The sequence below is a fragment of the Zea mays genome, chromosome 1, assembly GCF_902167145.1.
Source record: "Zea mays cultivar B73 chromosome 1, Zm-B73-REFERENCE-NAM-5.0, whole genome shotgun sequence".
Classification (NCBI taxonomy): domain Eukaryota; kingdom Viridiplantae; phylum Streptophyta; class Magnoliopsida; order Poales; family Poaceae; genus Zea; species Zea mays.
This window is the reverse complement of record NC_050096.1, coordinates 235,363,751-235,391,676: the sequence shown is the minus strand read 5'-3', so window position 1 is coordinate 235,391,676 and position 27,926 is coordinate 235,363,751. Positions and strand designations below refer to the sequence as shown.

General features: G+C 43.2%; 2 protein-coding genes across 4 annotated transcripts in view; one reads left to right on the top strand and one right to left on the bottom strand.

The window, feature by feature from the left end:
* The window catches only part of LOC103643440 (endoribonuclease Dicer homolog 3b), a 44,023-nt gene extending 24,524 nt beyond the window's left edge, over positions 1 to 19,499 (top strand). For all 3 annotated transcript variants that reach the window (XR_002266402.2, XM_008666622.2, XM_008666623.4), the window contains one exon: positions 19,097 to 19,499. Coding sequence is in view for 2 of the 3 variants with exons in the window: in XM_008666622.2 (XP_008664844.1) it covers positions 19,097 to 19,331 (235 nt within the window). In the remaining variant the exon portion in view is untranslated. The remainder of the gene's footprint in view (positions 1 to 19,096) is intronic.
* Positions 19,500 to 20,061: 562 nt separating this feature from the next.
* On the bottom strand, positions 20,062 to 26,082 carry LOC103643439 (uncharacterized). The gene is made up of 2 exons (XM_008666621.3): positions 25,260 to 26,082; positions 20,062 to 20,926 (listed from the first exon to the last, which is right to left on the bottom strand). Exons 1-2 carry the CDS (start codon positions 25,788 to 25,790, stop codon positions 20,309 to 20,311), a joined length of 1,149 nt encoding a protein of 382 aa, XP_008664843.1. The 5' UTR covers positions 25,791 to 26,082; the 3' UTR covers positions 20,062 to 20,308.
* Positions 26,083 to 27,926: the final 1,844 nt, after the last annotated feature.

The window sequence follows — 27,926 nt, the reverse complement described above, 5'->3', positions numbered from 1 at the left end:
ACTTGATGAATCATCTCAAGTCTTAATTGATATTAGAGCTTAAACCTAGCACCTCTTTTTCTTGTTCTTGGTGTGAGCTTGTTTTGACAATCTTTGTCGTATCCAAAACATCCATTTTTTCTTTTCCATCAATGTTGAATAGGATGTCTTCAACTTGAATGGGCACAACCATTAAATTCATCTTGTGAATCATTCTCGTCACATTTCTGACTCCCTTGATTGTATCTTTATTAACTTCGAGAGATGAGGTAGAGTTGATCCTCATCCTCCTCATCTTTTATCTTCATTTGAGAAGCTTGGATTTGAGTTTTTTACATGTGAGAGTTGTATCTTTGTTTGATGAAGTGGCTTATTCTTGACTCATCTTTCATGACATCTTAAATTTCACCAACTTATCAATGATAAACGTCAGGATTAGTGTGCTCAAGTCCTCCATGCTGTGAAGGATAGCAATGATACTTACATATTTATTATATGGAAATATGGAGACGATCTTTCTCACAATATCTGAATCACCTATCTTTGTTAATCTAATAGAATTGGCTCATTAATAATTAAATTTAAATGAGAATGCATGTCTCTAGCAAACTCATTTTCTTTCTTTACAAATGAATTATAAATTTGCTTAGCTAGGCAATGTTTTTCTCACAAACATTGCTTATGCGGATATATAGCTCATGTAATTTTAATCAAATATCATTTGCTTTTGTTAATGTAAATACCTATTTAAACATATCAATGCTATAAGGTTCAAACAAACAATCCTTAACTCTAGCATTTAGATAAATTTCTTTTCCATGCTCGCGGTTGGTTTTCTAGAATTCCTAATGGGCTTAATCCTATCACGAGTGACTCTAAACACCTACATCAACAGTTTCTAAGTAGCAAGTCATTCTAGTACTATAGTAAGAGAAGTTAGTGTTGTTGAAGTGAGGTGGCCTAGAGGTATCCATCATTCTCTAAATAGTGTCGGCTCAATGATAGTTAAGTCAAAAGTTTTAAATGATCCACTCGCTCTGATACTAAAATTGAAGGGAATGATGACGACCAAGAGAGGGGTGAATTAAGCAATTCAATTTCTCTCTTAACTATGACCTCTATATTTGTTCTAGTCAAAACCTATGCAAAAAATAATCTATTTTATGTGCAATTACAATTTTAACTAAGTGTTGTTATCTCTACCGCAAAGATTCATGGAACTAGGTTCTAAACCTATCTATTAGCCTATAACTAAGCTAGCAAGGTAAATCACAAAACTAGAGTTATATATATATATATATATATATATATATATATATATATATATATATATATATATATATATATATATGCGCGAAAGCTTAAATGCGATAGAGACACAAATTCCTATCAATGACTGATATTTTTACCAAGGTATCGAGAAGTGTGCAAGCTTTCCCCTAGTCTTCATTGGAACCCGACGCAAGGAAAGTCCACGCCGGGGCCAAGCTCCCGGTTAGGTAACTTTGTGAATAGGCTAAGGCCTTCTCCACGCGCAAGTGGTGTTCCAATTGTTGCCTCCCTTGGATACTATCGAGTTTCTAGCAGAAAAATTGTGGATCTTGTTTTCTCTAATACATGGTATGACCACACCATAAACACAACTGATGTGATCTCACAAGATTTACATTCCTTCCCGGTACAACTCAATACAATGGTGCATGTAGACATCAAAGGGGAAGAGGTGTGCCTAACCTCACTTCTATTGTTAGGACTAAACATAGAGGAAGCGCTAATGGTAGTGGTCTAACTAACCTAAGCACTTCATAAAATACCTACACCAATCACTAAGTGATTTTTAAGCATTTGGGTGCTCTCACCCTACTCAAATGGTCGGTTGAGTGGATATATATAGCCTCCAACGCTAGAACTAGCTAGTGCAAAAAGTTGCTACCCGTCTATATACTGTCGAACGGTCTAACGACCTATCATTGGACCACTGCTTATAGTCCAACGCTTTCTGATCTTGCCATATGTACTAGTCGTTTGATTTTGCTTGTTATAGCCCAACGACTAGTTGAGCTTTTGGTACAACGTCCTCCAGTTGGACTCTCGTCGAACTATAGTCTCCACGGTCCAACGCCTACAAACATCTCCCCGTCAGATTGGTCCGATGACCTCCTTTGGACTATAGTATAGAGTCTGACGCCTTCCCGTCCTTTACAGACTAATGGACCCTCTCAGTGAACATTGTCTCTGTTTAGTTCGATGTTGTCCGGGCCATAGTCTAAGGCGTCTGTGAGTAGGACAATATGGGCTTATGGTTTGATGATCTGGTTACCAGAGTCTAACAGACTTGTAATCCCTTTTGTTCTTCCTTTCTTAGCATCCTGCTTGGTTCCATCCTGTGTCTTGGGTTCTTGTATGTTGTTGTACATCTTCAATGAGTCTTTATCTATTTTTAAGTGTTGATCTTCTAATTACCTCTTTGCCTTTATCCAAGTTCACATTGCATTCTTTGAGCTATAAATAAATATGCTAGCAAATGATGTTAGTCCAAATAATTATATTGATCACCAAACACCAAACCACTATTGGTATGCCCTCTTCTCCTTAGGTTGTAGCTATGTGTGGTAGGTGGCCGCTCCTTGAGCGGTTGGCGATGAGAGGAGGCCGTGGTTCTCACGGCCTGGGAGAAGACAGCAGGGAAGGAGAAATTAGGGCAGGGCGGCGGCTGATCAACAATATGTTGATCACAGCCTGTTCTCATTTTATTAGTTAAGGTATAAATAACCTCCTATTACAGATTAACCTAAAAGGCCTTTAGCCTCTTTATTCTACTGCTAAAAGGGCCTTGCTAACAGCCCACTTAGCCTAAGCCGGTTCAGCCCCCTAATTAGGACTACCAGCCTTGTTGCGGCGCCTGTACTGGACGCCCACCATAACATCTCTCGGCTCCTCGAGAAACAGCTCGTCCTCGAGCTGAAATTTGGGGTAGCTTTCTCTAAACCGAGCCAGTGGTTCCCAAGTTGCCTCTGATGCTGAAGACCCGGACCACTGCACAAGAAGGTGCCATTCTTGGCGGCGTAGTCGTGCGCGCAGCACGCGCTCAGGTGTTGGCAGGACCCTCCCCTGGTGCATCTCTGGGAGGGCTGGAGGAGCACTTGGCGTATCACCTTTGAAGGGTTTGAGCAAGCCAACATGGAAAACATTATGGATGCGAGCGTCATCTGGAAGTTGCAGCCGATAAGCCACCGTGCCCACCTTTTCCAGCACCTGAAACGGACCTGCATATCTTGGACCCAGTTTGCTCTTCTTGTTGCCAACTAGTGCTCGTGCCTGGCTGTGTAGAAGTCGCAGCCATACCCAGTCACCCACCTGGAATTCCAGCTCACGATGGTGTTCATCATAGTGTCGTTTTGCATATGCCTGTGCTTGCAGTAATCTTTCTCGAACATCCGAGAGAAAAATGTCTCTGTCTTTTAATAGATCATCGACTGCATCTGTGGCTGTTGTTCCTTGTGTATACGACAGTAAGGGTGGTGGTGACCTTCCATAGACCACTTGGAATGGTGTAGTGCGGAGAGCTGAGTGAAAGGCAGTGTTGTAGCAATATTCCGCCCATGGCAACCAATCGACCCACGCCCGCGGCCTATCTCCTGTTAGGCATCGCAGGTACATGGCTATAGTTTTATTGACGACCTCGGACTGTCCATCTGTCTTGGGGTGGAAAGCCGTGCTCATGCAGAGTTTGACCCCAGCCACCTTGAAAAGATCGCGCCAGAAGCTGCCTGTAAAGACTAGGTCACGATCGCTGACAATGGAAAGTGGAAATCCATGAAGACGGACTATGTTGTCAAAGAAGGCTCGTGCCACTGAGGCTGCAGTATAAGGATGTCCCAGGGCAATGAAATGGGCATATTTGGAGAACCGATCCACCACAGTTAGTATGACTGATTTGCCGTGCACCTTTGGGAGGCCTTCCACAAAGTCCATCGCTATGTCTGCCCAAACTTGTGAGGGAACTTCTAAGGGTTGCAGCAACCCTGCTGGGTGTAAGGCCTCGGTTTTGTTTTTCTGGCAGACTGTACATGATTTGACAAAGTCACTAACCAGAGTTCTGTCATTTGGAATGTAGAAGTCTGCGCGAAGCCTGTGTAATGTCTTTTGGAACCCCCCATGTCCCGCGCCATGTGCTAGCTGTAGAATATGAATCAAAATCAGTTCGGTTTCATGCCCGGGAGATCAACCATGGAGGCCATTTTCTTACTAAGACAACTTATGGAGAGATTCAGAGAACAAAAGAAAGACCTGCATATGGTCTTTATAGACTTGGAGAAGGCTTATGACAAAGTACCTAGGAGTGTAATGTGGTGGGCCTTGGAAAAACACAAAGTAGCAACAAAGTACATTAATCTTATTAAGGATATGTACACTAATGTTGTGACAAGTGTCCGAACAAGTGATGGGGACACCGATGACTTTCCAATTAACATAGGACTACATCAAGGGTCGGCTTTGAGCCCTTATCTTTTCGCTTTGGTGATAGATGAGGTCACAAGGGACATACAAGGAGATATACCGTGGTGTATGCTTTTTGCCGATGATGTGATACTTATTGAGGAGAGTAGGAGTGGTGTTTCGCAAAAGTTGGAATTGTGGAGGCAGACGCTGGAAGCAAAAGGTTTTAGGCTTAGTAGGTCTAAAACGGAATATATGAAGTGTGATTTCAGTGCCACGGGGTATGAAGATGGCGATGTTAGTCTTGATGGGCAAGTGGTACCCAAAAAAGACACTTTTCGTTACTTAGGATCAATGCTTCAGAAGGATGGAGACATCGATGAGGATGTCAGTCATAGAATTAAAGCTGGATGGTTGAAGTGGCGGCAAGCGGCGGGTGTCTTATGCGACCCCCGGGTGCCACACAAACTAAAAGGCAAATTCTACAGGACAGCAATCCGGCCGGCTATGTTGTATGGAGCAGAATGTTGGCCCACTAAAAGACGACATGTCCAACAACTATGCGTGGCAGAGATGCGTATGTTGCGCTGGATATGTGGCCACACAAGGAGAGACCGAGTCCGGAATGATGATATACGAGAGAGGGTAGGAGTGGCGCCAATTGAGGAGAAGCTTATGCAACATCGTTTGAGATGGTTTGGACATATCCAACGAAGATCTGAGGAGGCACCGGTGCATATCGGAATAATTAGGCGTCCCGAGAATGTGAAGAGAGGTAGAGGTCGACCAACCTTGACGTGGACAGAGGCTGTGAAGAGGGACCTGAAGGAGTGGAATATTGATAAAGAGCTCGCCGTGGATAGGAAGGGGTGGAAGTGTGCAATTCACGTGCCAGAACCTTGATTTATAGTTTCGCTTCTCCTCTTTAATCGTTTGACCTTTTCTTGTGCCCATTTAGATCTTGCTGGTTCTTGTGGGTTTTATCTCTTTTATGTGTTTCCCCGTTTCATCGTTTTTCGGTTCTCCTTTGCCTTTGTTTCCCCTTTTTTTCTTTGGGGTTGAGCTCTGAGGTTTTCATACGGGGTTTCATCTCTAGCCTACCCCAACGTGCTTGGGATAAAAAGGCTTTGTTGTTGTTGTTGTTGTTGTTGTTGATGTAGGTGGTACAAATACCCTGGACCCATGTAGTATTAGGCCCTCTTGGATGTGCCATGGCGTCGATTGGGTGCCATTGAGGATCTGTTCATGTAGTTGTTTCCATTTCGGTCTGCTGCTGCCATCACTGCGTATTTCATCATATAGCTGGAACGATGGTACAGATATGGCTAGGGACTCCATTGCTTCAGCGTCCCTGCGGGAGAGAGCATCCGCCACTGTGTTAAAACGTCCGGGTCGATATTCAACGGAAAAATCAAACCGGAACAGTTTACTAATCCAGTGGTGTTGCGGAACAGTTGAGAGGCGCTGGTCCAACATGAACTTGAGGGCGAAATGGTCTGTTTGAACCAGAAAACGACGGCCCCATAAGTACGGCCTCCAATGACGTACTGCCTACACCAGACCGATGAGCTCGCGTTCATAAGCAGCGAGCTTCAAGTGTCGTGTGGCGAACGGTCTACTGAAGAAGGCAATTGGGTCGTTGTCTTGATGTAGCACTGCCCCAAACCCTGAACCGGATGCGTCCCAATCCACGATGAATGATTTGGTGAACTCCGGAAGGTGCAAAACCGGTGCTGTAGACAGTGCCTCCTTGAGTGCTGTAAAGGTTGTGGCTGCTTCTGCTAACCATGCAAAACTGTCTTTTTTGAGGAGTTTGGTTAGGGGAGCTGCAATTGTGCCAAAGTCCTTAATAAATTTGCGGTAATAGCCCGCAATTCTCAGAAATCCTCGCAGCCCACGAGCTGATTTAGGTGTTGGCCAGGCGGTAATTGCTTCGACTTTGTCACTGTCCATAGAGACCCCTGATTCTGAGATGACATGTCCCAGGTATACAATAGAAGTGGCTCCAAAGCTGCATTTAGATTTCTTAACAAATAAACTGTTGGTGCGAAGTAAAGTCATCACTGCTCTGACATGTTGAAGGTGGGCTGACCAGGACGGACTGTATATCAATATGTCATCGAAGAAAACCAACATGCAGCGTCGCAACAGGGGCTGCAGTACAGAATTCATCAAGCTCTGGAACGTCGCTGGTGCATTGGTAAGACCAAACGGCATGACCAAAAATTCAAAATGCCCATGATGTGTACGAAAGGCTGTCTTCTCAATGTCATCCTTGTGCATACGGACCTGATGGTACCCTGAACGGAGGTCCAACTTAGTGTAGAATCGAGCTCCATGGAGTTCATCTAGCAACTCGTCAACCACTGGTATAGGATATTTATCCTTGATAGTGTGTTCATTGAGGGCTCTGTAATCAATGCAAAAACGCCATGTATTGTCTGGCTTCTTCACTAGGAGGACCGGGGCTGAGAATGAAGATGTACTGTGTCGGATGATACCACGACGAAGCATATCTGCACATTGAGCTTCTAATTCATCCTTTTGCAATTGGGGATAACGATATGGACGAACAACTACTGGTGTAGTGTCTGGTTTCAGGTGGATCCTGTGGTCACAATGTCTGGCTGGCGGTACTGACTGTGGTTCCTCAAAGACATCCTCAAAGGACTGCAGCAAAGGATCCATCATGTGCTTGGGTTCAGTGCTGATGCTACATGTGGTTGGTGTAGTGGTGTCTGTTCGGACGGACCCCAAACCCTTCCACAGTATGCGCCGACCTTCATGCCAGAAGGCCATGCAAAGGTCCTAGAGATCCCATAATACTGGTCCCAATGTTCTCAGGAATGCTGTCCCTAGAATGATCTCAAATGTATCCAAGGGAATTGCATATGCCTCAATGGTGAACTTCTCCTTGTTGATGTCAATGGCTGCGCGACGAGTTACTCCCTGGCAGAAAACTGGGTCTCCATTTGCCACCTTGACATGGCGACCTGGTGTGGGTTCCAAAGTAACCCCACGCTGTTGTGCCGCCTTGCAGTTGATGAAGTTATGTGTTGAACCCGTGTCAAGTAGGGCCAGCAGCTCCTGACCGTTGAGGACTACCCGCAGCTGCATGGTGTCCTCCCTTCTAATCCCAGTTATTGCATGTAGGGAAACCACTGGGTCCTGCTCTTCCTGGTCATCATCTGTGTCACCCTTGATCTCATCGTCAGCAAAGTCTGTGACCTCCAGATAGAATAGCCTGGGACAGCGGTGGCCTCGTACATAGGGCTCGTCACAATTGTAACATAGCCCTTGTTTACGTCGTTCCGCCATCTCGGCGGGGGTGAGGCGCTTGAACGAGACTGGTGATTGTGTTGGTGGCTGCTGGGGTGTATTCTTGGCAGCATTGTCGGTCATGTGTGTGAGCACCAGTGGCCGACCAGATGGTCTGGGGGCCCTGCCAGTCTGCTGGGGCTGTTGAGCACTATCAATGACCTGAGAGCGACGTTCATATGCCCTTGCTAGTCGAGAAGCCTGCTGCAGATTCTGTGGGTTCATCAGCTCGACATCGATTTTAATCCGCTCTGGCAATCCCGCCGTGAAGAGCTGCACTTGTTGGTCAGGTGCCAACGGAGAGGTGTGGCACAACAGTGACGAGAAGCGCTCTTGGTAATCATCCACGGTTGTCCGGAAACGAAGACGGGCCAGTTCGCCTAATGGGTTGGTGCGTAGTGGCGGACCAAAGCGCTCATTGCAGAGCTCTTTGAATTGAGGCCATGTCACCGTTGCACAGTCTCGTTCCACCATGAAATACCAGGTATGTGCTGCTCCCTTGAGGTGATAGGAGGCGAGCCACACTTTGTCCTCCTCAATCGTGCGTTGGCCTCTGAAATACTGCTCGCAGTGGTTCAACCATTCGAGGGGATCCTCCTTCCCATCAAATGTTGGAAACTCCATCTTGTAGTGTCGCGGAGCTCCTGCGTCGAAAGACTGCGGGGTGGGATGGGTTGGGATATGTTGTAATGGCTGTTGTGGTATGTATGGTGGAAACGATGGAAGAGGTGACGGCGAGTGGGGCATGGGGATTTGGTGGACTGGTAATGTGTTGGATGATGGTGGAGTTGTTGAAAGTCGCCTAGAGGGGGGGTGGATAGGCGAAACCTGAAAATTAAAACTTTATCCCCCAACTAGATCCTTTGATTAGTGGTTAGAACAAGATGAACAATTATCGGAAAAAAAACTAAGTTCTTGCTAGTAAAGAGTGTAGCTTTCAAGTAATGCGGAAGTGATAAATCAATACAACTAATAATTCTATGATAACAAAGCAAGAAAGCTTAGATGAAAAAGAGCACTAGCTCAAGTTCTTTTCTTGCGGGGTGTTGCTTCTCTTAAATGAGATTTTAACTTGAAGCAACACCAAATGATATGAGCAAAGAATAGTGCAAGAGAACTTAGAGTAAGGGAAAGCAAACAAATCACAAGCAAAAGCACAATGAACACGGGTGATTTGTTTTACCGAGGTTCGGCCCTCGAAGGCCTAGTCCCCGTTGAGGAGTCCACTTAAGGACGGGTCTTTTTCAACCCTTTCCCTCTCTCCCGATCACACAAGGATCGGCGAGCTCTTCTTCTTCTCAAGGATCACTCTCGATCCCACAAGGACCACCACAATCTTTGGTGTCTCTTGCTAGCTTTTACAAGCCTCCAACACTTTGGAGGAAGTTCGAATGGGAGTCAAAAAACTCCACGCGCAAATGAACACAAAGATGTAGCACACACTATCTCTCAATGAATCTCACAAGGCGCTAGGGCTAAACTCAATTGAGTAGCTCTCAATTGCTTGCTCTCTCTTTTGTGGCACTTGTGTTGGTTGTAGTGGACTAAATCTTGTGTATAGGATGGATCAATGAATATAGGTGGTTGGGAGAGCTTGAGTATGTCAACTAGATGACTTGGAATGTTGCTTGGACTCCCACCCCTTGAAGTGGCCGGTTGGGGTGGTATTTATAGCCAACATCCAAAAACTAGCCGTTGATGAAGTCTGCTGGCGATGGGCGCACCGGACAGTCCGGTGCACACCGGACATGTCCGGTGCCCCAGCCACGTCATCCTATCCGTTGGGGTTGGAGCTGGTCGACCGTTGGAGGCTTTTGTCCTCATGTGGCACCGGACAGTCCGGTGCACACCGGACAGTCCGGTGCCTCTCTGATCCTCTGCTCTGACTTCTGCCGCGTGTACTGTTCTGCACTGTATACCGTCAGAGTCGACCGTTGGCGCGAAGATGACCGTTGCTCCGCTAGCACACCGGACAGTCCGGTGCACACCGGACAGTCCGGTGAATTTTAGCGGAGCAGTCTTCGTGAAATCCCGAGGCTGCCGAGTTCCTGAGGCCGCGTTCCGTTGGAGCACCGGACACTGTCCGGTGTACACCGGACAGTCTGGTGAATTATAGCGCGCCGGCTTCCGAGAATTCCCGAGAATGAAGAGTTGGAGTCAGCGTTCCCTGGTGCACCGGACAGGTACTGTTCACTGTCCGGTGGCACACCGGACAGTCCGGTGCGCCAGACCAGGGGTGCCTTCGGTTGCCCCTTTGCTCCTTTATTTTGACTCTTGTCTTGTTCTTTTTATTGGTTTTATGTTGAATCTTTGGCACCTGTAGAACATATAATCTAGAGCAAACTAATTAGTCCAATTGTTTGTGTTGGACATTCAATCACCAAAATCATTTAGGAAAAGGTTTAAAGCCTATTTCCCTTTCAATCTCCCCCTTTTTGGTGATTGATGCCAACACAAACCAAAGCAAATATATAAGAGAATAATTGAACTAGTTTGCATAAAATAGGTGCAAAGATTACTTGGAATTAAACCAATATTCATTTCATAAAATATGCATGGATGCTTTCTTACTTTATTTTATTTAGTATTTTGGACCACGCTTGCACCACATGTTTTGTTTTTGCAAAATCTTTTTGTAAATCCATTTCAAAGATCTTATGCAAATAGTCAAAGGTAAATGAATAAGAGTTTGTAAAGCATTTTCAAGATCTGAAATTTTCTCCCCCTGTTTCAAATGCTTTTCCTTTGACTAAACAAAACTCCCCCTAAAAGAGATCCACCTCTTAGTGTTCAAGAGGGTTTTGATATATCAATTTTTGAAATGCTACTTTCTCCCCCTTTTGAACACAATAGGATACCAAATGATAAATACTTTTGGAAAGCACTAAGTTTTTGAATTTGGTGGTGGTGGTGCGGTCCTTTTGCTTTGGGCTCATTTCTCCCCCTTTTTGGCATGAATCGCCAAAAACGGAATTATTAGAGCCCTCAATGTGTTATCTTCCCCTTTGGGCATAAATAAATGAGTTAAGATTATACCAAAGGCGAAGTCCGGTCTTTTAGCTTTGGGCTCTTACTCTCTCCAGAGACGAAGTCCTTTTCTTTGATGCTCATTTCTCCCCCAAAGAATAGAGAGTTGCTTGGAGTGATGGCGAAGTATGATTTATGGAGTGGAAGCCTTTGTTTTCGCCGAAGACTCCATTTCCCTTTCAATCTACGACTTATCATAGTAATATACTTGGAAACATATTAGTCGTAGTCATGGTACGGGAATAATAGGATATATGCATTTGTACCAAAATGAAAGAGATATCATCAAGAGATATGTCAATTAAGCATGATCATAGTTCTATATAATATAGATTTCTCCCCCTAAGTATGTGCATGGAGAGGAACACATATTATGGCTTTAAATGCCAATTGCACATAATTAGGTTAATGAGAACAAGTCTATATCATAGAGAAAGTGAAGTGCATTGTGTCATAGTATATGTGTGATGCTCAAGACAGTTTATGCACTTATGAAAGCATGTTGCAAACATTTTAAGCATTTTCCTTTAAAGATTTCAAAGAGACTTAAGGACCATCCACCTTTGGAACAAAGGTAGCTTATCCTCGTTACAAGGTTAAGCTTTAAGCTCTTTGACAATAGAACCACTTCATCTAGTTTTAGCAAAGATGCAATAATGCATGAGTGAAATTTTAAGAGGTTAAACTAGGTATGAAGCAGGGATAAATGCAAAGGTCATGCTTTCTCTTCCTTTTATACAAGATATGCAAAGAGTGTATATAAGAGGAAGATTTAGGTACAAGTTTAAATGAAAGGAAGTGGTTTTACCCTTTTGTACCTTCTCATAGAGACGTTCTCTTCATTGTGCTTTGTCCTTACTCTTAGTTGCTTAAGACCAACACTCAAAGACAATATATGGAAATACTTTGCACAAGAGAGAGTTCTACAACTAGTGATCTTTTTCAAGTTATTGTTAGCATATATCAGATGGATCACAAGTTGCATAAATGAATCATGAATTCTCTTTTTTTCCTTAGTGCATATCAAGATAGATGACAATTAAAATTACATGAGGCACTAAGAAGCATAAGTGATACTTGAAGTTGTTCAATGATCAACCAATATGCGATCAAGAAAACAACAAAGGCATTAAATAATCAAGCTTAAAAATAGGAGAATCCAATAAGCATGCTATTTTTAGAAATGAAAGCAACAATCCTTGATAAAAGCGATATTACTTTAACAAGTTTGATTGATGTGAAGTAGCATACTATATGAGAAACATTATTCTCAAGCAAGAGACTATATGAAATTACTAAGATAAAGCAATAGTCTCAACATAATCAAGATATAATAATGGACTCCCCCTAAAGATATGCATCAAGTAATTGAGAGAATTGATTTCAATGCATTCAATTTTAAGAACATAAAAGGAGAATCATTATACATCTTGATCAAGGCTCATAAATTTTGCAATAAACAACTTAAGCCGGGTAACTCCATAATGAAAAAGGGTTTAGAATGCTTACAACCACACCATTGATTGTTGTGAAAACCTTATTGTCCAAGTAGGTGTTGTTGTCCTTGATGTTCTTTCTTTTTCATTTGAGTGTCCTCCCTTTATATTTGTCTCTTTTTCCTTCCAAACTTATTGAAAATACTCAAGAGACATGTTAATAGCGCAAGGGAGTATATGGTGAAGGATGATTACTTTAGATAATTAGCATACAAAATTCATCATCCACAAGTCACACAGACAAGAAGTAAAATCCTTAACATTAATGCATTTCATTTGAGAGGAATGAGTGAGCACCTTTTAAGCATTTTAATAATCATTGGAGATTTTACTTTATCATATTGAAGTTAGTTAATCATCACTTGGAAGCAAATCAATATGATAACATATATATAAATATCGCAAAGGCATAAAATAGATTCTAATGGACATGAACATTAAGAAAATGATATTTGAATGCATACTTAGTTAATTTCGGTCCAATAAAGAATCTATTCCTCTCAAGGGTAGAATATGATAATTTAGATTAAACACCCATTGAGACGGGAACCAAACTTAAGAAGATGAGTTCCCATACCTTTGCTTTTACCTTTCTTCCTTTGGGTGAAGCTCAACCCATGAGGCTTGTGTACTTTCTCTCTTGTAGATTTTCATAATTGAACTCAAGAGAAGTGTTAGTAGCAACACAAGCACTAGTTTCCAATTTTTGTAATCATTTTGGTAAGGAAGGAGAAGTTAGATTAACAAAACATGGAAACTCCATAGCATGAACTAGATTATTCATAGATGATGTTATGCTCAATTTTAACTCATAAAACAAGCATAAATAATCCTTTGAGATTATAGGAATAAATCTAAATCATGATTTGGAAAGCGATAAATGTGAAAGAATCATATCCAATTAAGCAATAAGAGATACAACATGAATTATTGGATAGAATTTCCTAGACATGACGAGATACGCATTTCCATAGAGAAACTTATTCTCTACAAGTGAGACTACTTAAATTACTTAGATAAAACTATTAGTCTCACTTTTCTAGCTATAGAGAGAATTTTTCCTTTTATAAGTGTCCTAAGTATTTGAATTTCTTACATGACACCTTATTCTTTTAAGAACATGAAATATCTCTCTATATCTAGAACATGGCAATAATAGAATAGTTAATGTAAAGACATGCCATGTGAACTTGCAACAATTTAAAAACATGTAGATTGTCATAATATAGAATTTGATAAATATACAATCTACCATATGAGAGGAATTTCTTCAAAGAATGATGACATGATTTTAAAACATCCTTAAATGCTTTCTATTTCTATGTGACTACACAAGACACATGACAAATTAAGATAATTGCACTTAAGAATATAAATGTTACCACCCCTTGACTTTCCTCCATGTTGTAGGCCTTGATATTCCGCACATGATGATTCTTTATTTCCTACAACATTAATATCTTCCCGAGATGATATGAGTTTTGAATACAATAAACTGAAGTAACCTTGGGTCAATCTTGAATATGTAGATCATTTGTAGATTAATAGCTTGAGTTGATAAGAATTGAATTAACTCCCTCAAGCACCCCAAGGGTTCATATCATCTCCTTCTCCTACAAATCTTGTCAAGCTTATTTTGGTACCCATCGTTTGATGGGTCCGTTAGGGTTAGTAAACAAAGATCTAGGAACCCAAGTGTCCTTTGTGCTAGCGCTTGGTAAACTCGTTACCTTTCGAGCACAAGTTGCAATCTTGGGTTGCCTAGTTATATATGAATCAAATGACAAGTTAGAAGTGGGATTTTTACCAATGGGACAATCTTTGCATTGATGTCCCTTCTTTCGGCATGTGTAGCACAGGCGTTTTCCAAATTTTGAAGATTTCTTCTTTCCTTGTTTGTTGCCTGCTACATGGTTAGTAAAAATTTTCTTTTCTAACCCTATGCCTTTTTGTTTTAAATGGGGACAAGATCTAAGAAAGTGTCCCTTCTTGGAGCATGTAAAACAAAGTCTATCATCCTTGTTAATAATCAAGCCATCAATATAGGGACATGACCTAATCAAGTGCCCCTCTTCAAAGCATTCACTACACCTCTTAATGTGAAGTGTGGCTTGATCATTACCTTGGATGTTACCTTTTGTGAAGGCGTGGTTGAGGCTTTTGGAGGAGGTGTTGAATTTCATCTTTTGTTTCTTCCTCTTGGCAATCCTCAAATCCTTGACATTTTCTTCAAGGGATGTAGTGCATGCCACGGTTGTCCCCGTCTCAAGCTTCTTCACCATGTGATCACGGTTATCTTGAGAAGGTTGAGCGATGCATTTCCCTTTAAGTTGTGTCAAGCTCATCTTTAGCCTCTCATTTTCTTCTTTGAGCTTTTGATATGTATCATCATTTGTTCCTGCAAATTTTAGCTCAAAGGAAGATTTGCTTGTTGACAAACAACAAGCATTAGCACATGGTAATATAGTATCAATTTGAATACATGTGCACGAATGAGATTGTTGGGATTTTAAGTTCTCTATTACAATCTCATGAGCAATGTTTAATATGATATGATTATCCATAAGATTTTCATGAGAACATAGAAGCATATCATATTTATCTTGAAAAGCTAGATTTTCAACTTTTAGCTTTTCTACTTGGTCCTTGAGCAAGGTATTCCTATTTACTAATTGAGCGATACAATGTGAAGTGTTATCTTGCTCAATTGAAATAGTTTCATACCTTTGGACCAAATCATCATGAGAGCACTTTAGCTCCTCATGTTCTTTAGTCAACTCGTCAAAGTGTTGCATCTTTATGGAGAGAATATCTTCTAGCCTTTGACGAGCTTCGCTTTGCTCTTTCGCTCTTTCTAGAAGTTTGAGCATGACCGCCTTATCTTCTTGGCTTAGGCGAGCGTAGAGATGCACAAAGCTTCTTTCTTCCTCCTTATCCTCATTGGTGCTTCCGCTATCATTTTCATTAGCCACACAACACATGTGGGAATCGAAATGGGAAGACAAACCTTTTGGAGAGGTGGATTCATCGTTTGGTCTCCATCGTTCATTTTCTCCTTCTTCCTTGCAAGGGTTAGTATCACAACAACTAAAGGAAGTAGAGGCATCAAATGAATTATTATGTTTGGACTCATCAAACTTGATTTTAATTCTAGTCCAAATATCATGCGCATCGGGAATGGATTCGTCATAGTTTGATATGAAGGCACGATAATCTTCTTTGCTAAGAGAATTGTTTAAGATGTCAAGAGCTAGGTAGTTTAAGCGATAACATCTTTGATCCTCTTCGGAATTAATTTCTCCATTAAAACTAGAGGGAAAAATACTCTTGTCAATAATTTGTTCTAATTGAGGATGTATGGTTCTAAAGGCATTTATCACACTAGTAGACCATGAATCATAATTAGAACAATCATCACATAATATCTCAAGAGTTACCTCCTTTTGAGTTGCGTTCGTTGGAGGAGTCTTCTTGTTCTTTTGGGATCTTCTACGAGCCATCACTTCGAGTTGTTAGACTCAAGATGAAGTGCCTAGCTCTGATACCAATTGAAAGTCGCCTAGAGGGGGGGTGGATAGGCGAAACCTGAAAATTAAAACTTTATCCCCCAACTAGATCCTTTGATTAGTGGTTAGAACAAGATGAACAATTATCGGAAAAAAAACTAAGTTCTTGCTAGTAAAGAGTGTAGCTTTCAAGTAATGCGGAAGTGATAAATCAATACAACTAATAATTCTATGATAACAAAGCAAGAAAGCTTAGATGAAAAAGAGCACTAGCTCAAGTTCTTTTCTTGCGGGGTGTTGCTTCTCTTAAATGAGATTTTAACTTGAAGCAACACCAAATGATATGAGCAAAGAATAGTGCAAGAGAACTTAGAGTAAGGGAAAGCAAACAAATCACAAGCAAAAGCACAATGAACACGGGTGATTTGTTTTACCGAGGTTCGGCCCTCGAAGGCCTAGTCCCCGTTGAGGAGTCCACTTAAGGACGGGTCTTTTTCAACCCTTTCCCTCTCTCCCGATCACACAAGGATCGGCGAGCTCTTCTTCTTCTCAAGGATCACTCTCGATCCCACAAGGACCACCACAATCTTTGGTGTCTCTTGCTAGCTTTTACAAGCCTCCAACACTTTGGAGGAAGTTCGAATGGGAGTCAAAAAACTCCACGCGCAAATGAACACAAAGATGTAGCACACACTATCTCTCAATGAATCTCACAAGGCGCTAGGGCTAAACTCAATTGAGTAGCTCTCAATTGCTTGCTCTCTCTTTTGTGGCACTTGTGTTGGTTGTAGTGGACTAAATCTTGTGTATAGGATGGATCAATGAATATAGGTGGTTGGGAGAGCTTGAGTATGTCAACTAGATGACTTGGAATGTTGCTTGGACTCCCACCCCTTGAAGTGGCCGGTTGGGGTGGTATTTATAGCCAACATCCAAAAACTAGCCGTTGATGAAGTCTGCTGGCGATGGGCGCACCGGACAGTCCGGTGCACACCGGACATGTCCGGTGCCCCAGCCACGTCATCCTATCCGTTGGGGTTGGAGCTGGTCGACCGTTGGAGGCTTTTGTCCTCATGTGGCACCGGACAGTCCGGTGCACACCGGACAGTCCGGTGCCTCTCTGATCCTCTGCTCTGACTTCTGCCGCGTGTACTGTTCTGCACTGTATACCGTCAGAGTCGACCGTTGGCGCGAAGATGACCGTTGCTCCGCTAGCACACCGGACAGTCCGGTGCACACCGGACAGTCCGGTGAATTTTAGCGGAGCAGTCTTCGTGAAATCCCGAGGCTGCCGAGTTCCTGAGGCCGCGTTCCGTTGGAGCACCGGACACTGTCCGGTGTACACCGGACAGTCTGGTGAATTATAGCGCGCCGGCTTCCGAGAATTCCCGAGAATGAAGAGTTGGAGTCAGCGTTCCCTGGTGCACCGGACAGGTACTGTTCACTGTCCGGTGGCACACCGGACAGTCCGGTGCGCCAGACCAGGGGTGCCTTCGGTTGCCCCTTTGCTCCTTTATTTTGACTCTTGTCTTGTTCTTTTTATTGGTTTTATGTTGAATCTTTGGCACCTGTAGAACATATAATCTAGAGCAAACTAATTAGTCCAATTGTTTGTGTTGGACATTCAATCACCAAAATCATTTAGGAAAAGGTTTAAAGCCTATTTCCCTTTCAGTTGTAGCTGGTGGTGGCCTGGTGGAGGTCGATGGTGCCTGTCTCTGGAATGCCGCCATAACCTGGGAGACCGTAAGGAAACCCTAGATGGTTGCCGGCGGCGGACACTATGGGAGTTGTGCGCCCATCGATTTTTGTCACATGCAGCGCCAGATTGGACACCTTGGTGGCGAGATCTACAAGGGCCTTCATCATGGTGTCCATCTTATGCTCCAGGGCTGCGCTAGTGGTGTTTGGCGCCGCAGCAGATGCGACTTCGCTGGCAGTGTTGTCGTCGTTGCCCGGCATCTCCGATACCAGATTGGTATGCCCTCTTCTCCTTAGGTTGTAGCTGTGTGTGGTAGATGGCCGCTCCTTGAGCGGTTGGCGATGAGAGGAGGACGTGGTTCTCACGGTCTGGGAGAAGACAGCAGGGGAGAAGAAATTAGGGCAGGACGGCGGCTGATCAACAATATGTTGATCACAGCCTGTTCTCATTTTATTGCAATTAAGGTATAAATAACCTCCTATTACAGATTAACCTAAAAGGCCTTTAGCCTCTTTATTCTACTGCTAAAAGGGCCTTGCTAACAACCCAATTAGCCTAAGCCGGTTTAGCCCCCTAATTAGGACTACCAGCCTTGTTGCGGCACCTGTACTGGACGCCCACCATAACAACTACTCCCTCTGTCCCAAGTTAAATTTCATTTTAGAATTTTAATGTGTGTGTATATATATATAGATATATATATAGAGAGAGAGAGAGATTTATTATCAAGGGTACCCTATTATCAACTGTTTTAATATGGACATAAAAATCAAGAACCAAAAGAAATACTATTTTGGGACGGAGGGAGTATTATCAAAATAAAACTTTGGTCTATTTTTTTAGTGTTCATATAAGGTTCTTTTGGTTTGCTGGATATCCCTGGATGTAGGATGGCAGTTTATGGATGTGATATTTGGTTTGTGAGCAAGCTGGATATAAATGTCTCTGACATGAGAATATTCTCTCAGATGTTGGATATCCCTGGCACCAAAAAATTGCCAGACGAGCTCATCCATGTTTGCTAATCTTTGTCATTAGTAAAAAATCAAAGATTATTAGTGTGTTATATTATTGCTTAGTAACTATGATGTCAAGGTTAAGTTTGATAAGTGCTAATATGTTAATTACTGCATGTTTTGTATGCTAGTTAGGATACTAATTAACATATTTTATTTGTAATTCATGACTATCATGATAAAATGAGTGTTAATGTATAATTAGTTATTATTTTTAAACATTATAAATATAATTAGTTAAGTACTTGTTCTGTTTTCGAATATTTGTTATCGGATAGTTTATTTTTCAACTAAAACGCAGTAAATAAAAAATAGAGGGAGTATTACCATCTCATCCATCTAACCAAACAGAAACATGGGCAGCCACATACATCCAACCAAACTGACAACATGGATATCTATCCCTAAATTCATGGATGGTTACATCCCATCCACTGTTGTCCCTCAAACCAAACGCACCCATATATAATACTAGTTTATTTATTCATGAAGCCTAAACAATCATATACGTAATTATATAGCTGAGCTGCATTTTTTTCTGGATGAATATTTTCTTACAGATAATTTGAGCAACATTTGGTTTAATTTTTAGGTTTGTTTTTGTTGCAACAGGACTCCTATTGTTCTGGATGGGGTTACAACTACAAACTTCAATAGCTTCGTTTCAACTATCACCTTGCACATACCTGATGTGACGGTCATTACACTTCAAGGTGAGCCCCGGACTGACAAGAAGAGGTCTCAAGACTCAGCGTCTCTGCTAATGCTTAAGAAATTCGAAGAACTCGGAGTCTGCATATGCGAGACGCAGCCAAGCAACATGGATAATAATAATAATGCCAGTTAATGGACAACACTGATTAATGTTGGGGTTACTATCTCCCTCCCAATGTGATTTCTGTTGAAAATGTTTGTGAGACACTCGATACTCCGTAAAGTATTTGCTGGTACAGTACATTGCCATTTATTGACTTAGACTGAGCTTACCAATATGAATAAATGGAGATGCAAAACACTGTTAGGGCTAGTTTGGAAACTCAAATCCGCTTCGGGATTGAAAAGGATTAGAGAGAAAATTAGTTCATTTCTACCTCAATCCCCTTAGGGCTGATTTGGTGACCCGGGAGGATTGGAGGGGGTTGAGGGAGAAATTAGGGGGTGTTTGAATGCACTAAAACTAATAGTTAGTGGCTAATATTAGTTGAAACATCCAAACACCCTAGCTAATAGTTCAGCTATTAGCTATTTTTGGTAAATTAGTTAATAGTTAGGTAGTTATTTGTTAGCTAGCTAATTTAACTAACAATTTTTAGCCAACTAACTATTAGTTATAGTGCATTCAAACACCCCCTCAGTTTATTTACCCCTCAATCCCCTTCAATCCTTCCGTGATCTTCTTATCACCAAATCAACCCTTGTTCTCAAAGTAGCCCTTAGTTTGAAATAGACGGTGGGACTGGTGAGCTCCACGTTCAGCATTAGCAGTAACATCTGAGCACTCGGGGTTGAAGCTAGAGCACTACAGATACTGGGAGCGACTTAAGAAACATGTGTATTCTAAACTACGGATCATTTGATAGGCCGAGCAAAACATTTTGCATTGGTATGAAAATTTCCACCTCAAAACCAATTAGTACGTGCCCACGCAAATCACAAAATGTCGTCCTAACAATCTCATATATACCAGCGATTGAGCGTGTAAGCAGCTCTTCATGTCAAATTGCCAATTCTCCACCATGGCGAAAAAATGAAAGTAAAAGATAACCAGCCTATCACCAGTTGAAGCCCTAACTAAACGGCATCATTTACAGCGTCCGCTTGTAATCACCTACGAAAGCGCGACGAGGGTGCCTTGCCGGCCCTGTCGAGCAACCCTGCCATGACCACCTTCTTCTTGCGCTCCTCCGTGGTGCACATCTCCGCCGCGACCTCGTCGCCGGCCACCGCCACCGGATCACTGAAGCACCGGCTACTGCTACCAACGCCAACGACGCCGCCTTCGCCGCTCAGCTGGGCCTTGGCGCTGGCACCGGCGTCGCCGGCAGCCCAGGCCCGGACGAAGCGCGCGCCGTACAGGCACGAGCATAGGAAGACCACGGCGATGACGCGGCCGAGGAGCACGATCACGCCCAGCGTCGTCGCCGCCGTCCACAGGCCGCTGCTGGAGCAGGAGCAGTCGGGCTGATGAAGCGAGTGGCGCTGGCGCCTCGACGGCGCCCGCCAGGTGCGGCCGGAGGCAGCGGACCCTTCGGTTGGTTTAGGGCTCGGCTGGCTCGTCGTCTCCGGCCGAGAACCAGCAGGCACCGCCGTGGTCGATCCGGTGCTCGCGGTCGCAGCAGTTGCCGAGGGTTGCGGTTGTCGGCTTCCGCGTGCCGCGTCCTCTGCCGTTGGCCGTCGTGGCCTGCGGTTGCTTTGCTTCTTGGCGTCGCCGAAACTGCTCACCTGCGGAGTGCGCCATGGCAATGAGCGTTTGAGCGATGGCATGGACCGTTAGAGAATACTGATGGATGTACTGAGTTATTTGGGATCGTGGGATGACATGTAAAGCGCTAGTTATATATGTGGTTGACTTGGTGCCTATGATGGTGTCAGCGAATGTCGAACCCCTCCATTTCATACAGACATCCGCTTGTCTGCACAAAATACTCTCAAACCCTAATAGATATAGACAGTATACAACAATCACACGTTAGCTAGATATATAAGGAGACCAACGACTGATTTTATTACCTTATACTAATTGACAATTAATATAATGAGAGTAAAGAAGAGATTAGGACAAACTGACAAAGGTACGAAACTACATCCAAGTAATATAGAAGAGATTAGGACATTTACGATGGCAAACAAGATACTGTACAAAATTACAGTAACATATAAAAAAATTTCCTCATAAATTATAGTTAGATAATTGAAGAGGTTATCAGCTAACATCAGTAGCAAAGCTAGAAAAAATTAGAGTGATGCACTTCTTCTATGGATATAAAAATATAAAAAACAATTCAAAGGTTGGAATAAGTTATAAATGTACATAGAAATGTTTTCTAGCACCTTAGAGAATTTGGAAAGTTATATTTTGGAAAAGTTGTGTTTTTATACTAAGTTTAAGCTAGAACATGATTCTACATTAGAGATTTGAAAAAGGACTAAAACTATGACTTAGACTGGATGGACAGACTCTAAATAAGTTTGTCTAAGTCATAGAAATACTCTCAAGGGAAGCCATCTGTCTAGTGGCACACCGGACCATGTTTACAGAGAAGCCTGCAGTAGGTCATCGATTGCCTCGTGCGCCAGACTAGTCCAGTGGTGCACCGGACCACTTACGCAGAGAGCATGTTTTCAATACTCTAGCGGCCTGGCACACCGGACCAGTATAGTAGCACACCGAACCACTTTTCTAGAGAGGTCTAAAGAGGAGACCAGAAGCACTTCGGCACGTCGGACCAGTTCGGTGTGTACCGGACTAGTCAGGTCAAACAAAAACTTTAGCTTTCAACATTTAGCTACAACGGCTAGGTGGCATGGCAGGCATGTGGTGAAGTCTAGTGGTGCACCAGACCGGTTTGGTGCCACCGAACAAGGCAAGGTTAGAGCAGATCCCATTGATATTAAGGTGACCATTGGAGGTCCGATGGTGCATTGAACCGGGCTGGTGCACCCAAGGAAAGCTGATTTTCAGCAATCTTCACTAGTACAAACAAACTCTATAGTGACGGTTGTGAACCTATTTTTACTCACGTTCTTAGAACCGTCGGTGCTAGGGGCTAGTAAAAATCATCATTTTTATAGGCGGGTAAATGAGGACCGAAAGTGAAAATTGATTTCTACTTGCCGTTGAGTTAAGAAAACCGCCAGTGGAAATCGATTTCTTTCCACTGCCGCCAGTCGCAATTGTTAGGAATCGAACCGCCAACCTCACCCTCACGCATACCCTCCACTATCACTCCGTCTATTGCATGCTTTGTCTCTAGTTTGTAGTTTTTTTGTTCACATATTACAACCAACTAAGTGTAAATTAATTACTTGAGGCCGTAAATGAATTCAAATAAAAAAGTTGTCAACTACAAAGTTGAATAACTTTTGAAGTTCTACAACTTTCATTTTGACACTTTTTTCATCCGAGATAGTTTACAAAATTTGAATTTTAAATTTGACATACTTAGATTCAATTTTTGAGAACCGAAATGAGTTCAAATAAAAAAGTTGTCAACTACATAGTTTCATAACTTTTAGAGATCTACAACCTTTTTTGATTGTTTCATCATACGAGGTTGTTTGAAAAACTCGAAAAAGTAAGGATAAAAATGATTTCTAGTGGCGGTTTCTTAATAAAACCGTCACTAGAAAACGTATTTCTACATACGGTTCCTTAAAAAACCGCCAGTAAAAATTATGGATTTTTACAAGCGGTTTTCTTAAGTAACCGCATGTAGAAATACTATTTCTAGTGACGGTTTTCTTAAGGAACCGCCACTAAAAATAACACAGGCGGTTGATAACGGAATCCATCTGTAAAATTATATCGCCCCGCAAGCTTTGAATCTTTTTCTACTAGTGCTTCTCAATAATTATTTGAGGGGTTTGGGGCTATAAATACCCCAAACAGCGCATTCAGTGGCGGAGGACGCCAAAAAAAATTAGGTGTTGCTAACGCAACGAAAAATACAAATTTATGACACAGTTTAAAATAACCTGTATCTACAAAATAAGTAATAGATGTTAAAATACCTTATTTAATAGTCATCTTGATTACCATCCATTTACAACCAAATGTCATATAGCGAATAAAATCTAGAGAAAAGAAAAAATAAGTTACCAATGGCAAATTGAAGTAAAAATTGTTGAACAAGTGAAATAAGAATATACCTTTAGTTGAATCTAGTTTAGAAGATCTAGGCAATTGCATTTGTCAAGTTTTCTTATTTAGAATTGGACTGCACGCAATGAACTACTGAACTAGACTATATTCAATAATTTAAATACTCACGGGCGAGCACTTGAGCTGGAGGCTGCAGCACGAGCGAGCACCAAGCAGCCAAGCACAGGAGCAGCCAGCAGGCAGTAGGCGAGCAGGGAGGCGGCCAGGCGGAAGCAGCCAGCAAGCGAGCAGGCAGCAGGCGAGCAGGGAGGCGGCCAGGCTGGAGCAGCCAGCAAGCGAGCAGGCAGCAGCGGAGCAGCCCGCAACTGAGCGCCCAAGCTGCTGCAGAGCCTGCAGCACGCTGCCGCTGCGCGCCGGCAGGCCAGGCGCGGCCGAGCGGGAGTGCGGCCTGCGGGACGCGGCGACGGGCGGCGGACGGCTTAGCGCTTACGGTCGCGGACAATTGACTCGCGATGGCGGCTGACGGGCTGAGACAGTGAGATGGAAGAACTAATCTCTATTTGGGCCGGTCCAAGATATTGCCTAGGTTGGGCCATATTGGGCCCTCCGCCCCTGAGCGCATTCGAGACACTAATCTCCACTAGATCTATGCATCATTGCCAAACACTTGTGCAAACACCTTCAAACCATTTCAAGAGATCCGAGCACCCCTTTTGTTTAGAGATAGTCATTCTAGAGAGAGTGTGCTCTTGTGATCTGGGTTTTTAGTATTGTGTTGTTGTGTTTCTTGCTCTGTTGTAAAATCTAGCAAAAGGCTCTAAGTTTATAGAGTGCCCTACTGCGGAGACTATATCTCTTATTCTACAGGATCTGAGGGCTCAAACTTGATCGTTAGGATCAGTTGAGAGTTCTTAAGAGTTCGTGGTGATGGGTTAATTCTTGCTGAAGCTTCAATCATCATCAAATAAGAGTTCGGACTAACATCTGGTATGAACCTAACATGATTATTTCACGTTTGAATGATTTTTTTTGTTGAGAAGGCCTGGTTCAAATTCAAACGCCACTCGCTATTGATTATGACCCGTGAGCACTAGTACCGATCCTGCTTGATTTCAGTCAGGAAAACAGGGCTAGCAGTCCAGTCCAAGAGGTTTTAGTAAACCGTAAACCCATAGCCGTAGTCGCACGCACGCCTAAAATAAAACCTCACAAGTCACAACAGTGATGCGCCACTTTGAGAGAGAGAGGCCGGCGACGGCGTTGGTGGGTCAATGATATGACGCAGCCTCGCGCGGCGCCCATGGCCACGAGCCCACGACGACGCCGGTCGATCCCGTTAAACCACCCACCTACAACTAGCCTCTAATTACACCGTCCACGTCAAAACTAAGCACTAATATTTAAAACAGTAACCAGTGTTTTGATACGATTTTTATATATCATATAAATAAGTATTAAGATATTTATTTAAATATAATTATTTTTTATTTCTAAACGCTAAGATACGTGTGATCTGATGGTTAGCCACAAATTTCTAGAGCTGTAGTGTGGATTCGAGTGCTCGCTCTACATTTTTTGCACGGTGTGGTAGCTGCGTGGATAGAATCGGGGGCTAAACAGACGCAGTAGCTTGCTGCGTGGGCGCTAGGGTCCACAAAGTTATGGTAGCATCAGATACTCACATTAGATTTTTAACAGAGTAGTATAGATAAATAATTATTAAGATATTTATTTAAATATAATTATTATTTATTTATAAAAACTAAGTTATATGTGTTCTTGTAGTTACCCGAAATATTTAGAGCAAATATAGATATAGTTAATAAGCACGACAAAGTCAACGATACCCATCGAGCAAGCAGCGGTGAGTAGTCGCGGTGAGGACAGAGAACCGACCGCGCCCATGACACGATCAATCGACCTCCACTCCACCACCGATCGGATCGGACGTACCTTGGCCGGCGCAGGCAGTAGGGCGCTCTCCCCGGAGACGACCGACGCGAGCGCCTTCTTGAGCTGCAGCGACGTCGTCGTCGTCAGCAGCAGCAGCAGCCGGCGTCGCCCTCCCTTCCTCCTCCGCTTCTTCCCCTCCTTGCTGCTGTCGTCCCCGTCGCCGCCCGCGTCCCCCTTGTCGCTTCTCCGTGACCACGGCCACGCCAGCCATGACAGCTTGAGCCTGCGCCGCCCGTCCTTCCTCCTCCGCTTCTTCATCCCCTCCTTGCTGCTGTCATCGCCGCCGCCGCCCGCATCCCCCTTGCCGCTCTTCGGAGACCACGGCCACACCAGCCATGACAGCTTGAGCCTGCGACGCCACCGCCTCCTCTTCGCTCCCGTGCCGCCGGGTTTCCTGGGACCCCGGGACCCGGACGCGCCCGGCCAGAGGCATAACGGCAGGCAGGAGCAGGAGCAGGAGCACCAGCACTGCTGCCTCTCGAGATCGGCAGCGGCGGCGCCATCCTCGTTCTCGTTAAGCACAGCAGGCATGGTCCTCGCCACGCTAGCCAGCTAGAGCCGCAACGACGACGACGGCCGGCGCCCAGGAGACTGGAGACATGACATGTCACCGCGCCGGAAGCAATCAGAGGCTTGGAAGCTTCTTAACTGTGTTCTTGTGATCGTATCTGGCGGCTTGAATTGACCGGATAAAGAACTTCAGCTAGGCTAGCTAGCTATGTGCGTCACCTGCTCGATCGAGTTTAGAAGAGGCCGCTGGCCACAGTTTTCTACAGGCGCACGCGAACGCGGTGTTGCTTGTGGGGATCATGACTGCAACTCAGGGCCTTGGCACGTAGAGGTAGACCAGCTCGATCGCGAAAGCTAAGGCGAGGAGGAATTTTTTAAAAAAAAAACAGGTCACGGTCGGGCCTATTAGAAAACGTGGCAGAGACCGCTTTGTAGTGACCGCGCAAGAGGCAGACAAACACTGGCGCCAGCGAGGACAGGGGGGCTGCGCGCAAGTTTGCAACCAAAATGCTTAAAAACGGACCGGGATTAAGAGCATCTTCAAGAGCTTATGTATAATTATAGCTAAATATATAATGTTATAGAAGACCATCTGAAATAGATAGCGAAATAAAAGGTAGAGTAACTATTTGAAATAGATAGCTAAATAAAAAGTAAAGTAACCAATAGGTATTTTGTTTCCTTGCCTCACATGCAACCGCTGTTCCATAGTTGTTGGGCCGTACGAAACGTGCATGCAGGAGGGATGGAGGGTGATGCAACTTTTGAGTTTGTATGTCCTCCTCAAATATAATCAGTAAGGGCTTGTTCGGTTATTTTCAATCCATATGGATTGAAGGGGATTGATACGGATTGGAGGGGATTTTGACTTACTAGAGATTGAAACCCTCTCAATCCCCCTCAATTCATATGGATTGGGGTAGAACCAAACATGGCCTAAGGGGGAGAAAATACCAAGCAAGATACAGAAGAAAGATAAATAGTGAATCTGTTGGATGCGTTTTAAACTAGATTTTTCTCTTTGTTTTTACCGAATCTAAACATTTTACCTAGGTTGTTGGAGTTGCTCAATTGGAATTGGCGACTCTGAGGAACGACTATATCTTCTCGGAAACTTATGTTGTTCATTAGTAGAGAGAAGTAGGCGTTCTACTATCCGCGATTACGTGCTATTCCTTTGCCCTCGTAGGAGGACAAGTGTGCTAAAATGCTGCACAACTTTTTGCTTAGGTAAACCCAAGTTGCTCGTAGCTTTCTCTCCCCCCACGAACCGTCGTCGCACCTGTGTCAGGGATGGAGGGAGCCTGAGGTCGCCTAGTACTAAGGAACATAGAATTTTTTTTCATCTTGTTTAGATAAGGATGTTCCCCTAATTTATATGTGAGCTTGCTCAAGATAACCACCTTTACTATTCATGTGGAACTAATTTTCCATCATCTCACCACGTAGGAGTGGGTCTTTGAGATTAATTCTAAATTTTATTGGAAGATAAATATGACTTTAGCCCATGCACTCCAACAATCCTCCACTGGGTCTCAAAGACAACAACCTAATCAACTCTTGAAATATCCTCAAACACTATTTGATATACCATTTTTATGATGAAAATTTTTAAGTTGAGCATCCATCTAAACTCAAAAGTTACACCAACTCACAACTATTCAATGGACTATGCCTTGAATTTGTAGTCTTGTGTGAACTGGTCTCACTTAAGTGTAGGAACAATACATGATGCCTAAAAGGCTACTTCCTCATGTAGAAATTTTTAAGTCATACTCCTATCTCTTTCATGAGATTCTTAAATCATTTACATAACTCACCACGACCAATGGTAAGCTCATATAGGTGTATTCGTACAAGAATATCCTATATGACAGGATCTCGCTCTTAATCATGTGAACACTTTAAGACAAAAAACATCATTCCTTACAAACTAGAGAGTAATACATCTTCACTAGAGTGGGTAATATAATGTATACTCACCTAGTTACACTTATAACTTGTTTTCCTAAATCCTAATTCATGGGATCTTTGACCATGAAGATTTGGTTGCCACCATGTGCAACTTATGTGGGCCTCAAATCCATCTTCTTTGATGCATTATCTATCTCATTCCTTGATAGACCTTTCATGAATGAATATGCCACATTCTTAGAT